The 15738-nt window shown below is 33.2% G+C and overlaps 2 protein-coding genes and 2 non-coding genes across 7 annotated transcripts in view; 2 read left to right on the top strand and 2 right to left on the bottom strand.

Moving 5' to 3' along the window:
* Window positions 1–15738, top strand: part of LOC108971459 (G protein-activated inward rectifier potassium channel 3) — an 82484-nt gene that overhangs the window by 666 nt on the left and 66080 nt on the right. Inside the window, exons 1-2 of one of the 4 annotated variants that reach the window (XM_018937534.1) lie at window positions 9623–9775; window positions 12448–13004. In XM_018937534.1, coding sequence (XP_018793079.1) covers window positions 12652–13004 — 353 coding nt within the window. In that variant the 5' untranslated portion in view covers window positions 9623–9775; window positions 12448–12651. Of the gene's footprint in view, window positions 1–9622; window positions 9776–10145; window positions 10430–12447; window positions 13005–15738 lie in introns of those variants that run through there. The other 3 variants (XM_018937533.1, XM_018937531.1, XM_018937535.1) reach the window with 3 other exon arrangements.
* The window catches only part of LOC108971457 (putative uncharacterized protein DDB_G0277255), a 65767-nt gene that overhangs the window by 39933 nt on the left and 10096 nt on the right, over window positions 1–15738 (bottom strand). The window lies entirely within an intron of this gene.
* Window positions 6282–6354, bottom strand: Trnaa-agc. The gene has a single exon. It is a non-coding gene; the product is annotated as a tRNA-Ala (tRNA).
* Window positions 7970–8042, top strand: Trnaa-agc. The gene has a single exon. It is a non-coding gene; the product is annotated as a tRNA-Ala (tRNA).

The following is a 15738-nucleotide window of genomic DNA, read 5'->3' as shown; positions in this document are numbered from 1 at the left end:
TTTTTTATACTGTAATATTAAATTATCTGATTTAAATCTGACTATAATAGATTTAAAAGCAACTCCCAAGTCGACTCGCATGTTACTCATACGCCATGTCACGCAGAAAGGTRATGGTGGGAATACTAACAAATTTTAATATTATTAAATTTTAAACGTGCATACGCATTTTATATTAATGAAATAACTATTTCTACATTTCGAAAGTTTGCATAATTTTTTTCATACATTTTTTGTTAGGAATTATAGAAATATTTTTTTTTGATAATTTAATAAACAATTTTCATTGAAAACTTATGATATGTTATTAAAAATTTGGCAGCGGTCAACTTTCGCAGCCAATGTGGCGACATAGTTTTTGAATATATATATTTKCTGTTTATATCAGTGCCTATCCTCCTTCTAAAGCGCGTGTTTGCAAGAAAATTAGCCCAAGTAATCAATTCGAAATACAGAAATAATTTTGCGTTCATATCAACCAAATCAAATCAAGCCCTATTTGCTGCTTTCTTACTTATAAATAAACCCATTTAAGCGGTCGTTGACTGCATGTGGCAAGAAAAATTTGATTTGTATATAGCACAACAACAATATAGCAATGTGCAAAACTCGCGTGCAGTTCGCTGACATTTTATGTTTAATTTTTTTAGCGCGAAACTTGAGGTTCTTTGTACAAATAAATAACTGCAAATTCATTTACAAACCCTAAAGAGTTCATATCTATACATTCAAATCTTTATCAAGTTCATGACCTAGTTTCGCACTACGAATGTGGAAAGAGAATCTCCGCAGCTTGTTTGGCAAGTTTTTTGTAGAACATGTGCGGTTCATAAAAGTTTTGGTCCGTTGACGTTTGTGTATGGAAGTAATTTTCATTTCTTTATTCATCTTATTTCTTTTGTGCTTTTTGTTTGCTCTTTTATTTGTCAGGGTTTGAAATTTAAAAGTTACAAAAAGTAATAAATTGCTGTTTTGAAAAGGTATTGGAAATGAGTGCAGTCGAAATAAGTAATAAAATAGTTTTTTTTTTAAGAAGGCATAGCAATTAAAAATTATATACGTTTGGCAGTAAAACGTATACCACTCTCTTCCATCCTTTATCTATCACCAACAAATAYTTAAAAAATTAAAACAAAAAAAGAATATTGCTTGTAATATGCATATCCGGTTTTCTGTCTAAAAATTAACATATAATGTCGTGCAATTATTTACAAATGGCTAAACATTCACTAATTACACACGCCAAGTATATATATATTAAYCATTTAATTGAATTAAACTGAATGCTAATAATATCATATTTGTTCATGGTGTGTGGTGTTTGGTCAAATATACATACTAAATACATCAGCTGTTAGTGCTTAGTGGAAGCAAGTTTTATTAACACGCTCCAAATCTGGTTTATCGGACGGATAAGTATAATATTGATTGCATATAATTTTCWGAAATTTGTTATTATTACATTAAGTATTAAAATACATTAGGGAAAGCTTTTAAAAATTCCCTGAAACCAGCTAAATGTTAAATAACAGACTTTAACGTTTTATTGTTTCCACAGAAATGATAAATATTTACATATTCTCTCATAGCAACCACCAATTGGGCATTTTAATAGCATTTTAAATGCGTTTCGAATTTATTACTATAATTAAAAAACAAGTTTATTCTCTGCTATTTTGTGGTATAAGACAGATAACGATTGCAATAAAATGGTTTCTAAAACAAATCATTTCGCTGATCATACGCCACGTGGTACCTGGGACTATTTTTAAATTCATGGTGTCCAAAATAAGTACAAAACATGAAACTTAGCACAGTGACGCTAGATGAGCTAGAAAACTGCATACTAGACTAGAAGTTAATTTGCAGAGTGTGGGCGGGGTTAGGAATATAAATTTATTGTAGCATTTATTATATTGCCTCTAATAGGGTTCTAAATAACGCATTGAAAAATTAAAAATAAGCAATTAATCCTTAAACTAGGAAAATGAAAATTTTAATACGGTAAATTAATCATGTTAGTCCCAAGAATCTCAAACTGCCGCAGTAACTATATATTGGGTAGTCGAAAAAGTCTTTTCACATTTCTAATCAAACTTCAACTTATTTTTTTACATTTATACTAATAAATACATAAACAAATATGTACCATTTTGGTCGACCACTTTTTGTAATTTTCCGTTAGGGCCATTATTCCATCAGTATAAAACTTTCATCAGTGTAAATGGAAATTTCGAAATTTCCACAACGGAAGTGAGTGAACCTTTGTTTTGCTACACGAACTGATACAGCATTGTTTCCGTAAACTTTACAAATTTCATAGGTGACTTGCGTGACATTCTTCTATTTTTTGCACAAAAATTTCAAAATTTAGCGAATTTCAAAATTTATCGAATTTCTTAATAATTTTCACGCATTATTGAACAGCTGTAACTTTTTTTTCAACTTCCCCGAATTTATTTAAAAAAATCTCACATTTCCAACACTATATGGCATGACACGATATGATTGGTTGCACTGGAGATATATGTATGTATGACTGCAACGACATCTATTTACAAAATACGAAAAGACTTTTTCGACTACCCAATATTTCACTAGCATAATATTGAAATGCCCCACTATAGAGTATTCCATTTTTAAAAGTTGTCAACACTATTTGCTACACTGTGCTGCGCAGCAATGGAACTAACTACTCTATTCACTGGTGCATGCCAAGTAAGTTTGCCAACAAAAGCCGCGTGATAACAAACGCGTTGCGGTTGCTCAAGCAACGTGACTGCGCTATGCAAGTAAATCTAATAAATACGCAGCAGCTTTTGATGTCATAAGTATTAAATTTAATTTATTTCCTACTTTTCGGTGTGATGCTTTTGAAGAATGTCACATAAAGCGGTTGATCTTGTAGTGCAGGGATATATTTGCAATGCATGGAAGTAAAAATAAATGAAACTGCGAAAAAAGTATAAGAAACAAGAAATTATAATATTAAATGACTGACACAATTTGATTACTTCGCTTGCTGGCTGAATAATAATGCTTCATTATAGTAACACTAGTCCACCCATTACATGCATTTGTTTACAATTGCTCATTGGAAATATAAACCGAGAAAATTTAATTTTCGTGATAAGTAAAGAGTTTATGAAAATCGCTGATATTCACAAAAATATTAAATAATACGTCGCGTTGACGTCAATAAGTAAAATTTTCCWGTGCTAATTTCAAAGCGATTAATACGTTCATAAAATTGCATTTTATAAATGGATATAAATCAATTAAGAACAAATTGTTGGTTATATGAAATTTATACAGTTATAATTTAATACAATTATTAAATTTAAGCCGTGATGCTTGCATAGTTGTAATAACAAGTAAGGAGGKACTAAGTTCGGGTACAACCAAATATTTTTTCTCTTGTAACTTGCAATAATCAAAGCCAGGCAAATATTTTGAGGTGCAAAGGCATTCATACGGCCTAAAGTCATCAGGATGTTCGAAAATCCTGATATTAGTTATATAGAGGCTAGGCCAAATTTTCACTCCAATTGATCTATTTTAGGCACAAACGTAGGTTGTTATGAGTAAAACTCTTATTTTCATTGGTATAACTCACATATTGGCCGATATATGCGGTACAAAGTCACCCCGAAGATCGAAAATCTTTACATTAAGTAAATGGGGGTTAAGGAAAGTATTGGTCCTGTTCAACCCATTTTTGACATACAGACATACCCTTATTAATTATCCCTTAATTTCAGTTATATACATTACACATTGGCCGACATTTGTGGACCAAAAGTCAACTATAGATACCGGGGTATAAATAGTCTACACCTAAGGACTTGAACAGTTTTTATTAGATTTAAACAATTTTTGGTCATAAGGTGGCATACACTAAAGACATTATTTGTGCAACGTGCCGTTATATTAATTGCTTCTTAATTTGTGTAGTGGAAAGTGAAAGAATCAAATTGAATTTAAAACTGTGTTATATGGGATGGCATATAAGAAAAATGTCACATATTAAATTCTGTCGAAATCGGTCGATCGGGTCCCGAGATGTGTGATTTCACCTATAAGTGCGCTGTGCCGCGCCCATCGTCCAATTTTTGCTCCGGCTTTCGCAAAACGTTCTCATACCATCTCGGARGTAAATTTTAACATATCTGTCGTATTAGTTACTAGGGGTTATTATRATATTCCTGCTAAGCAAATATGATTTTTGTAGCTTTAGTGATTTASGAGATATAAATATTAGAGGGCTGGGMCATACCCACTTAAAAAAAAAAATTACTCACAATTGCCACTTGCTCCTGGGATTCCCTGTACGAAATTGGTAATGTTTTTTTTTTACTTAGGAAGATACCGCAATTCTTACTCAAGCGGGGCGGTCGGAAGGACAGTCATCCGGATTTCARCTTTTCTTGTCATCCTGATCATTTATATATAATTACATAATCCTATATCTGTCTCGCTTAGTTTAAGRTGATACATACWACTGTTAGCTGAACAAAACTATAAAAAAAAGGTTCTTTASCGAAAGAAKGAGTCCTGGTTAAGTTAACCTGCTGCTCCTAATTCGATATTGAGAAACCGACCCTTAGTTTTTCTGTATGTGAATTCGCTTACTATGATCAAAATTACATGTTACTTATTTCAAAATTTGATTTATTTTTTGATATTATTGATGCATTACAAGGAGCRTTCCAAAGTAAACASGACTTAAAAAAAAAYAGAACAAATAGTTTTTCGGCACAATCAATTTAAAAAAACATGTCAACCGAGCTCGTTGGCCGGTATGGCCGYCAGTATGCCGGTAAGCCTTTTGAATGGGCTCTAAGTCTGCATAACGCTTTCCTTTTATGGGCAAATGTATTTTTCTGAAAAAGAAGAAATATCACGGTACCATATCAGGTGAATACGAGGAGTGGTTAATGGATTAAAAGTGATTTTTGGTCAAATAGACCTCTTTAGTGAGATCCTTCGCATGTTGGATTCTGAGCAATTTTTGGCCGTCAGTCAATTTGTATGGAACAAATCGTGCACACACCTTTCATAAGCTCAAATGTTCGGTTAAGATGTGAAAAATCGATGTTTTGGAGATGTTCAGTTCTATTTCCATTAGTTTCGATGGAATTTCCGGTGATCACGGATTTTGATTTTGATCATCGCCATAAACTTGTTTTATCAATTGAAACGTTTTGGTAAAAGTTTTACCAATTTTAAAACAAAATTTAATGTTGACTCTTTGTTCGAAGCTCATTTTCGCACCGATAACACAAACATACTGGCACTTAAAACGCAACAACTTCACTTTCAATCAATAAAATGTCATGAAATTCTCACTAGCAGATTCTAAAAGAATTTTTTAAGTGGTTATTACTGTCTGATTTTTCAAAAAGTCGATTTTTTTAATTATGTTTTCTTATTATTCTAACATTCTGAAAAAATTCTTTTCTTTGGCCTTCTAACTGTATATAACCCCTTAATAAAGCGTACTGTTACATAACTAGAAAAATAATGTTGTTATATTACGCTCTTATCTGTTAGGAAAAGTTGCAAACATTTTAATTTTATTTTCATAAATAGTTTTCTCAAATTATCAACTAACTTTCCACTATTTAATGGCGGGATTTGTTTGCGTTGAATATCACCAAAACGCAGCTTTTAATTTTTTTTCAAATGCACTGCATATCCTTATGTCTCCATCAGTTGACAAGGTCACAAGGTTATATTATATAGGTGGCGCTTACTTATATAACAAAAATATCATTCAATTTCAGCTTCCAGTTTAACAAGAAATTTGATTAGGGTGACTACACTGGAATTTTGAACCAGGGTGCTATTATAGTAACTACTAAGTACTCAATATTTGACTTAAAGACTCYTGCTGTTTAATTAAGACAGTATATTTTTTTATAAATACTAGTTACTTGTTCGATTCGGCACCCCCAAAAATTCGTTCAAGGGAAAACAGCATTTAATTGTCTTTTACCATCGAAGACCCGCTAAAAAGTAGCATAATTACACGTTTGGTGCATAAGTCTTTCGTTTTTAATAGTTTTAAATAATTTTTGTAGAATTGTGTATTCGTTTCATACTTTCCAATAAATAAGCGAGTTGAAACTTTAACATTTTTCAGCCACAAACTGTTAACTAATTTGTATAATCAACGAGTTTAGTTTTTAAATATTTTGTAAATATTATTTCGTAAAGCGAAAATTCGGAGAAAATTTTCGTTTCGAAACCAAACTACTTCTAATAATAAAAATGTATCCTGGAGATGCRGGGCATCGATCCCCGTACCTCTCACATGCTAAGCGAGCGCTCTACCATCTGAGCTACATCCCCGTTAAAATAATCACATTGAACTACCCACTTGTATGTTGTTTAATTGACTCAAAAGCAACATAACGGCTATTTAACGGTTAACGCACAAATGTAAGATACAAGTATACTAATTATTCACAGTAGTGCCCGATAGTAAGTTAACCAAGTAAGTTAACTTTCAGCGAGAAATTTTGTACCAAAAAGTGATGATTAGCRRAAAKTATTAATTTTTTTGTTWCCATTTGAAGAAAAGTGCTGCAGAGTCAGATATAATGCTTGTCGCGGCATATGGTGATCACGCTTTATCAGAAGCAACATGCAAAAGATTATTTCAATGGTGCAGATATAATGATTTTGATATGAGAAAAGAAGAACGTGGAAGACCACCAAAAAAGTGTGAAGACGCCGAACCGTAAGGAATATTGGATGAACATCATACTTTCAGTCAAAAGCAAATGGCAATCATGTTAAATGTTGCACAGTTTCAGAACTTTTCAAAGTTGTGGGTAAGACCAAAAGTTAAGAAAATAGGTGACACCTAAGCTGAATGAAAGAAAAATGGAAAACTGAAAATACACCTGTGAAATTTTGCTTCAAAGACACGAAAGAAAGTCAGTTTGACATCGAATTGTTACTGGCGATGAAAAATGGATTTATTTTTAGAATATTAAGCGAAGAAAATCATGGATTACTTCAGGACAACCATCCACATCGACTGCAAAAACAAATCGGATTCGGTATGAAGACAATGCTCTGTGTTTGGTGGCATAATGATGCCATGAGCCTTTTAAAACCTGCTAAAACTGTTAATACTATTCGCTAAGGACAAAAAGTGATCAATCTGAACCATGCATTGATCGAAAATCGACGATTGATCGAATGGGCCAAAAGGCAAGACAACGTAATTTTATTACACGACAAAGCACGTGCASACAARGCAAAATCGGTTTAGGRTACAATCAAAGTACTTGGCTAGGAGTTGCTATCCCACCAAATCTATTCACCAGAATTGGTTCCTTTCGATTACCATTTGCTTTCATCGCTTGGACGCACTGAGCAGCACTTTGATTCCTACGCAGAAATCGAAAATTGGGTGTYTGATTGGTTTGCTTCAAACGGCGGACATTTCTATTGACATGGTATGCACAAATTACCAGAAAGCTGGTCAAAACGTGTAAAAGGAGTGGTCAATGCTTTGAAAACATTCTTTTTATTGCTTTTTCATTCAAAACTATTATACTTTTTTCTTTTTAAACGGCTGTGCAGACAGTAGTCAAAATAAAATGGTATGTAAGCTTTAGAGTTGATGGCAATATTATCAAAGCTTACCATTGCAATGTAGATTAAAATAGACATGGATTGAAACTCAAAAACAATGTTGAAAACAATGTACTGTTAAATTTTTTCTACACAATGCTATTTTGTCCACACCTACTTTATCCGTTCCATAATTTAAGCTCTCGCTGAGCGGCTTTGCTCACATAAATGGAGTTGATTGGTATGCGTGTCAACGCTTTGAACTACTTCTTGCGTTGCGTTTCAATTGCCGTTATATGGTCGTTATTTACGTTTTGAATTCAAAAACTGTTTGTATACTCGCATAAGTGATAAAGTTTTGAGTGAAGTAAAATATAACGGGGATGTAGCTCAGATGGTAGAGCGCTCGCTTAGCATGTGAGAGGTACGGGGATCGATGCCCCGCATCTCCAATGAATAGMTTTTTGGGAAAAAAGARATTKTATTTGAAACTTTATRTAACGGGTTTGACCATGAAAATAGTCTARCAACGTCAAATCGCACGTCTGAGGTGGCCAATTGGCTGGGTCATTTCGTGAGACAACACRTTCTCCAAACTTGGWTTTCAATAAATCGATAGTGACATTCGCTGTGTGTCTTGTGGTGCCGTCCTGTAGAAACCACATATTGTCCAAGTCCATATCATCCGATGCGAGCCAAAAAGATTCGGTTATCATTGAGCGGTAGCGATTCCCATTCACAGTAACGGGTCCATCTCATCTCTAGAGAGCGATGTGTGAGCGACTAATTTGTGTCCTCGCCAATGGCATAATGAACTGAAGAGAAATATCGAAAGAGCGGGGGAAAGATGGCGTCGTTGCCCTTTTGGTATACTTTTGYTTCGTCTCTATTGAAAAAACAAGTTGATAAATAAAYCTTTAGTTTACATAAACATTTTAGAATCGCATTTTAAATTTAGTATGGAAAATTAAGAGAATCAAACCAGGACACTGGTTAAAAATATACCTCTTCCAAAATATTCTGACTCCTCCTGTCAATTTCTCCACAAGGCATCGACAGACTAATGAGACGTAGTTAACTTGTGATTGGTAAATTATAGATGAGAGCATCATGCTCTCCATGCCAACAGCAAAACTCTTAAAGAATGCTGAGCATTGCCAGCGCGAAGAAAAACAACTCAAATCAATGATAATTGAGTATTATCCATATTTTTCTTTGAGTGAGGCTGCCGCYAGTATACGTTTACAGTTATTAGGGGTGTTTTGTGTCAAATGAGGGAAGTGACAAAGTGAAATTTATTGAGTGCTTTCGAGCGCTATCAAAGACTACTATGGAGTGGTTTTTAGTTGTGTTAGTAACTTATGTATTATAGGTAAAACAAAACCATAACAATATTAAAAACAATAATAATAACAGATCAGCTGGCTCAAAGTGCCGTGGAATTGCCGATTTATTGAGGGCGTTTAGAATGTTTACATTCATTTGCCGGCACGATCGCGCTCCACACATACAATTCATATACATACATACATACATATGTACACGAGTGTAAACAAAACGTGTACACGAACTTTTTACTCTACACACACACCTACACATTTGCCGAATCGCGACGGTTTATTTTTACTTCTGTGCATTATTCATTCATCTATTTCCTCTATACATACATACATACATGTAAGTAAGCGACGTTGCTACGGTGTTGACGCCGTTACTGCCACCCTCACCATTAGCAACAACAGCCAGCGAGCAGAGCAACAAATATTGTGTGTACAGGTTTTAGCAGTTGTTGCCGTCGTAGGTACTCGTAGCCACCAGAGTAATTGCCACTACACTGGTTGGTGGTGGTGCTGCTGCTGCTGGCTACTAGTACCTCAGCTAGTCGCATGGTTGGCGCTGTTGAGCGTTTGCGCGGCTGATTGACTAAATGACCGAATGTTTGGAAAATAAAATAAGCGCGACGCGCTCGAATGTCAAGTTTATAAGTGATTGTTGTTCGTTACGGTCACATCGGCACCAGCATTACGCGGTGCTATGGTCTAACCAAGAATAACGTAAAGTAGTAGCTTGCGATTCGAAACGGTTGTAACGCGGCAGACCAACGGAACGGCCGTTAGTCACTTGAATGTGGTGACATTTTGATGTTTAGAAACCTGAATTGTCAGATTTTAGTGCTGTGTCGGAGGTGATTCATAAAACAATAAAAATATTATATGTAATAATTCAAATAAGTAATAAGAAAATTTAATAAAAACTTAAATAAAAATAATTAAAATAAATATAAATAAAAGTTTGGTCTAAAAATAGAAAAAAAATAACAGCTATGCAGCAGTGTAGCAAAGATAAAATTTTTTCTAAAAATAAAAAAAAAAAATTAAATTTGCACTATTTAATTAAAGACTTATACTATTTAAATACAACAGTAATTGTAAATTGAAAAAAGTTTAAGTTACTAAATATGTATCGGAAATTTTTCTATAGAGCTTACATATCAGAATCAAATGTAGGCGTTTAATTTTTGGAAATTTCGTTATTTTTTCATTTTACAGCGACTGTCATATCAGAGCGTATACTAAATTTGGCATAAAATCAAAAGTGTGCAGCGCTAAAAATGATAGAAAAGCAAACAAAAATTTTTTTTTGGAATTTACATGCGCAGTAAAATCGAACGGAACCGGCGGCAGTAAATATTGAATGTTATGACATGAATGCAAGCAATTTAAAAATTCTAAAGATGTGAAATGCTATGAATATCTTAATGTAGTGTTACTTTTAGCAAGTAAAAGCAGTAAAATTTAAGGAAACAATCTAAAAAAATTAACATTTTAGATGAACACAGGTTTGTATTACATAAAAATGATAATAATACTAACTAAAAACTGAAACTGTTGAAAACTGTTCTACTTTATCATTTGTAAAAAATAAAATAAAAATATATAAGAAATAAACAAAAACATTACTCTGACTATAATATCCTTCAAAGATGCCTTTTTAATAGCATAAAAGGGTATACAAAAATCTATAGCTTGATTTATATTGATCCTTTTGTATGGCAGCTATATGCTACAGTGATCCGTTATGAACAATTTCTTGGCAGATTACATTAATGCTCTAAATAGTAATCCGTGCTAAATATCGTGAAGATATCTGCTCAAATAAAAAAGTTTTCCATACAAGGACTACAGTTTGTTTAAGCAGTTTGTATGGCAGCTATATGCTACAGTGATCCGTTATGAACAATTTCTTCGCAGATTACATTAATGCTTTAAATAGTAATCCGTGCTAAAATTCRTGAAGATATCTGCTCAAATAAAAAAGTTTTCCTAACAAGCACCAGAATTTGATTGAGCAGTTTGTATGGCAGCTATATGCTACAGTGATCCGTTATGAACAATTTCTTCGCAGATTATATTAACGCTTTAAATAGTAATTCGTGCTAAATTTCGTGAAGATATCTGCTCAAATAAAAAAGTTTTCCTTACAATCACCAGAGTTTGGTTGAGTAGTTTGTATGRTAGCTATATGCTATAGTGATCCGTTATGAACAATTTCTTGGCAGATTACATCATTGCTTTATATAAAAATGTGTGCTAAATTTCGTGGAGATATCTGCTTAAACAAAAAAGTTTTCCTTACAAGCACCAGAGTTTGATTGAGCAGTTTGTATGGTAGCTATATGCAATAGTGATCTGACAGCGGCGAATCCGACAAATAAACAATTTATTGAGAAGAAAAGGACATATGCAAAATTTCAGTGCCATAACGCGTGACTAGCTCACGTATATACAAGCGAATATACAGATTGAAATTAGACAAATAGGTTCGTTAAGGTACTTCTAATTGATTACGAAGTATCATTATAGAATATTAATGTTACTAACTTGTTTAGCATTGAAAATCAGCAAAAGTTAAGTCAAGTTCTTATGAAAGAGAAGCGCGGGCGATAAGTGCAATTTATTGCAGTGTTTACTAATGGAAAACAAACAACTTGGCAGCCGTTTAACAAACACAAAAACAACGAAAATATAGCTATAATTTTTAATGTCATGAATACTGCCAACGAAAATAAATAATATTGAATGGTATATGTAAATACATATACATGTATACGAGTATGTATAAACATGAAATGAAAGCCATCAAAAATGTACAAATTAAAATTCGATAATAGTTTGTGAGAAAATGTGAGCAAAATCGTATACAAAACTGAATATACCTATATATGTACCTATATATATATAATAGTTAAACTCGAGTTAATTGCTCAATTTATTGTTTCAACATTAAACATCACTTTCCAAACAGAAAAACCTTTAACTCGCTTTTACACGTTTTTTTAGTGTTTATGGAAATACAACCCTGTATTGCATCCAAATTTGGGTGGACTGTTGATATATTGTCGTTTAAGGGTAAAAAATTCAAAAGAATCCTTAAAATGATGCCCAATTTCATGAAGCTATCTCTTCAAAGGAAAATGTTTTCCATACAAGCACTTTATACCGATCGATCAGTTTGTATGACAGCTATACGCTWTAGTRGTCCAATGTCGGCGATTTCGATAAATGAGCAGCTTYTTCAGAAGAAAAGAATGTGTGTAAACTTTCATATCGATATCTCAAAAACTCRGAKAAAGACAGACAGATCGACATKGCTAAATCAACTCARCTCATCGCGCTGACAATTCTTGAATAAAACTTATAAGTAGAAGGTCGGGGTGTTGCCAAGTAATATGGTCCTTCTAACGTTAACTTTCCAATAAAATTAATATTTGTTGGCCCCCAGATATGCAAAATTTTATTTTTCACTCATGTTTTAGAAGGAACTCAAATATTTTTTTGTTTTTTACTCTCATTACAGCTCTCCAAAACCAATGTCGATAGGCCATATCTCAAGCAGCATAGTCCCACTATGACTAAAAGCCAAAGGGTTCATTATAATTGTTAAGCAAAAATGTGCGCAATATACATAAGCTCAAGTATTTCTAAGTTTAAGTAAAGCTAGTTTCAAAAAATATTTCAAGTGGTGTTATCAAATAGACTCAAAAATCCAGCAACACAAAAAATGATTGGTGACTCTGCGGATAATATCGGCGAACATGCCTGGACGAAATTACTCGACGACAAGGATAGCACCGGCAAAAATGCTGTGATTGTGAAGTCCACACGCATATCCGARGAGGATTTTGCAAAATGCACAAACGACGAAAGCAATCCACTGCCACTCGAACGCCTGAAGGGCAATTGCAGCAATCTCWGTAGTGGCGAGGGTGGTGGCGGCGGCAATACGAGCACCGATGGCATTGTTGCCGAAACCAAGTCGCAGTTAACTCGTAAAGGTTCGCTGCTCGGTTCATTCCATAAACATTTAAGACGCTCCTTGAAGGCAGTCAGCGAATCGCCTGGCCCGATTACGAGGTAAGTGAGCTTGATCAGCTTTTTTTTTTAACGTTAAGTAAGGAGATAATTCTTTCTTAATTTAATTTGTTATTGTTATGGTTTTGTATTTTAAATACTATGTAGATTTTCCATATTTACATTTTAAAATTTTTTTAATTATATGCCATTAGTATATATTTTCCCAAAGTAAACCTAGTTGCCTATTCATAGCCGCGGTCCAATATGCATTCGCGTTTAGTTCCCTTCAATTCACCTTACACAGTTTTAATAGTTCTGACGTTGTTCGTAATACAAAAAATTAATTGCAATTATTCTTTAAACAAGGCGTTGCTGTAACGTCTTAGCAACACATTAACGAAGAATTAGAAAAAGGGGGAAAAAGAGAAATGAGTTAAGAAGAAGGCAGGGTACACGTTTATGACTTTGATTTGAATTTTTTTGATTAAACAAAGCTAATATTTACTTAAKCGCATCTATTTCTACTTAAGCTATCAATAAATTACAAAGGTTTATGCATACTTATATTAAAGTAAAGACATGTCATTATCTGTTTAATGTTTAGCTTAGTTACAAGAAATATTATTATAAACAGTTTAGACCACAAATCACATGGGTTGTGTTCTATTCAATAAATCTAGGGATATAGCGAATCGAACAAACAGCCGATATAAATCAAAGATTAAATCACAATATAGATGAGACGGTTATAGCATTTTAGCTACGCAAACACATAGCCAGCAGAGCTGATTACAACTGAATCATAGCGAGCAAAGAAGTGGCAAATCGAACGATGCTTTATAGTGTCTGTACAGTTTCTTGGTGGTTTGGTGTCTAAAGTTTGGAATATCTTTGTTACCTATTTATAAGTACTTTATGCTGTAAAATCCATTATGTGATTTTAAATAAGAATATACAAAATTAGTCGTTTAGAAAGCAAAAGATAATCCTTAAATATTTTTAAAGATTTTTTTACTAGTGAGGAATCGAATATTATGTATATACTGCCATTTGGATTGATGAAGTATATATAAGGTTCTGGCCACCTAACCTCCTAATATATCTGCCGTCTTTCTTCTCGATGTAATGTAGTAGCTGTCTTCGATTCGTCGTTTCACTGCTCGCTTCTGCTCTCTTGCCAAAAKAATCACATGTAAAGTCAACAACAAAGTTGTCGAGTTGAAGAGTAGGCGGATACCTCAATTAATAGGTACATTTGCTGYTTTTTTTTTGAATATTTTAATTCAGTTTTCTCGAAACTATGTTTTTGAAGTCAGTAAGATTTCTCGAGAACTACCCAGCGATCTTCATGAAACTTTACACAGGGCTTTGAGATACAATTCTTAAAGACTTGGGCGAATGATTTTTTTTTGAATACAACTATTTGAAAAAAAAACAATGTCGCAAAATTTTCACTGAAACTTCCATTTTTTTGTGAAAATATATGCCAAAAAATTCAATTTTGAATTTTGAATTCTTTTCCTCCGTCCAAGTTATAAGTAATGGTTTTAACTAAAACACGTATTTTTCACTTCAGATGATCTTATAAGAAGTTATCCTGTTTTTTAACGCGAAGAAAAGATTTTTTCCACTAAGAAAGAATCATAACAATATTGTGTATGCGAAGACATGTTAGCGCAGGGTTGCATCACAAATGGTTACCGTTTGTTTGACCATCTCGTATATGTAGTTATTTCTATTCGATGACTATTAACGCTTGGYGAATCGAAGACAACTTTTATAGTGCACTGCTAGTCGACACTAAGCTACCCGCTTTCTTTTCAAAAAATAAATAGTGAGAAAACACTACTTAATAAGTTTACAAATACAACGAGTGTTTAAATTTTCGACTATTTATAATGATGAATTTTGATATCTAAGCTTAGAACCAGCTGTTTAATTGTCTAAAATGGCCTGTCCTCCAATGAAAGCCACTCGAAGCAATACTCATTTCATTCGGAATTTTTTTTTTTTTTTTGATGAAGTTGGAAGGAAAAAAAGTTAAATTCCTTGTATAATAATAATTTTTTTTCTCTAAGATTTTGAAGTTGAATTTTTGCCTTCAATGAAGAGTCATATAAGGCAAGACTTGAGACTCTAGAAAAAAAATTTCTTGGAACTTTCCAATTAATTCATCTTCGAAAAAGTAAATACATGTAAGACTTCTTAAGGTAGCGAGGTCAAACATTTAGGAAAAGATCCGAACATGCTAATCTCTTAAAAAAAGTATAGAAGCCCTCATGTGCTTAGTCATAAATTTGACTAATATATTATAAGAATTAACTGAGCATATGAGGCTGGTGTACGATTACCACTCCTAAGCTCAATCACACCATCATCATATCAAAATGTTATTTCTTAGTAATGCACAACGGTATATTAATTGAAGTATCTCAAAAACATTTAAGTGTACTTATATACAGATGGCATATTTGAATAAATTGCACTAGGCTTGACTTCCCGTGTGAAGGCGAATTTCTGCGCCAACTTATGGATATCATTTGAGCTAAATACGAGACATTCCGATATAAATAATTGAATTAAAGAACATTTAACTTAATTTATTATTCACAGCGAGCTGAGATGAGCTTTGAATGCGAGGCCGCTTGAGTGTGTGTTTTACTTACTATATAGACATATATAATATAAATACTTGTGCTAAGTACTAGATAATTAAGATGTTATTACTGCGATTTGTATGTAAAGCTGACTACAAAAGCKCAACAATAACGATTGTTGTTGTATAGGCATTAAA

The sequence above is a fragment of the Bactrocera latifrons genome, unplaced genomic scaffold (assembly GCF_001853355.1).
Source record: "Bactrocera latifrons isolate USDA-ARS-PBARC rearing strain unplaced genomic scaffold, ASM185335v1 scaffold_344, whole genome shotgun sequence".
In the NCBI taxonomy this organism is placed as follows: domain Eukaryota; kingdom Metazoa; phylum Arthropoda; class Insecta; order Diptera; family Tephritidae; genus Bactrocera; species Bactrocera latifrons.
This window is presented reverse-complemented; position numbering and strand designations above follow the sequence as displayed.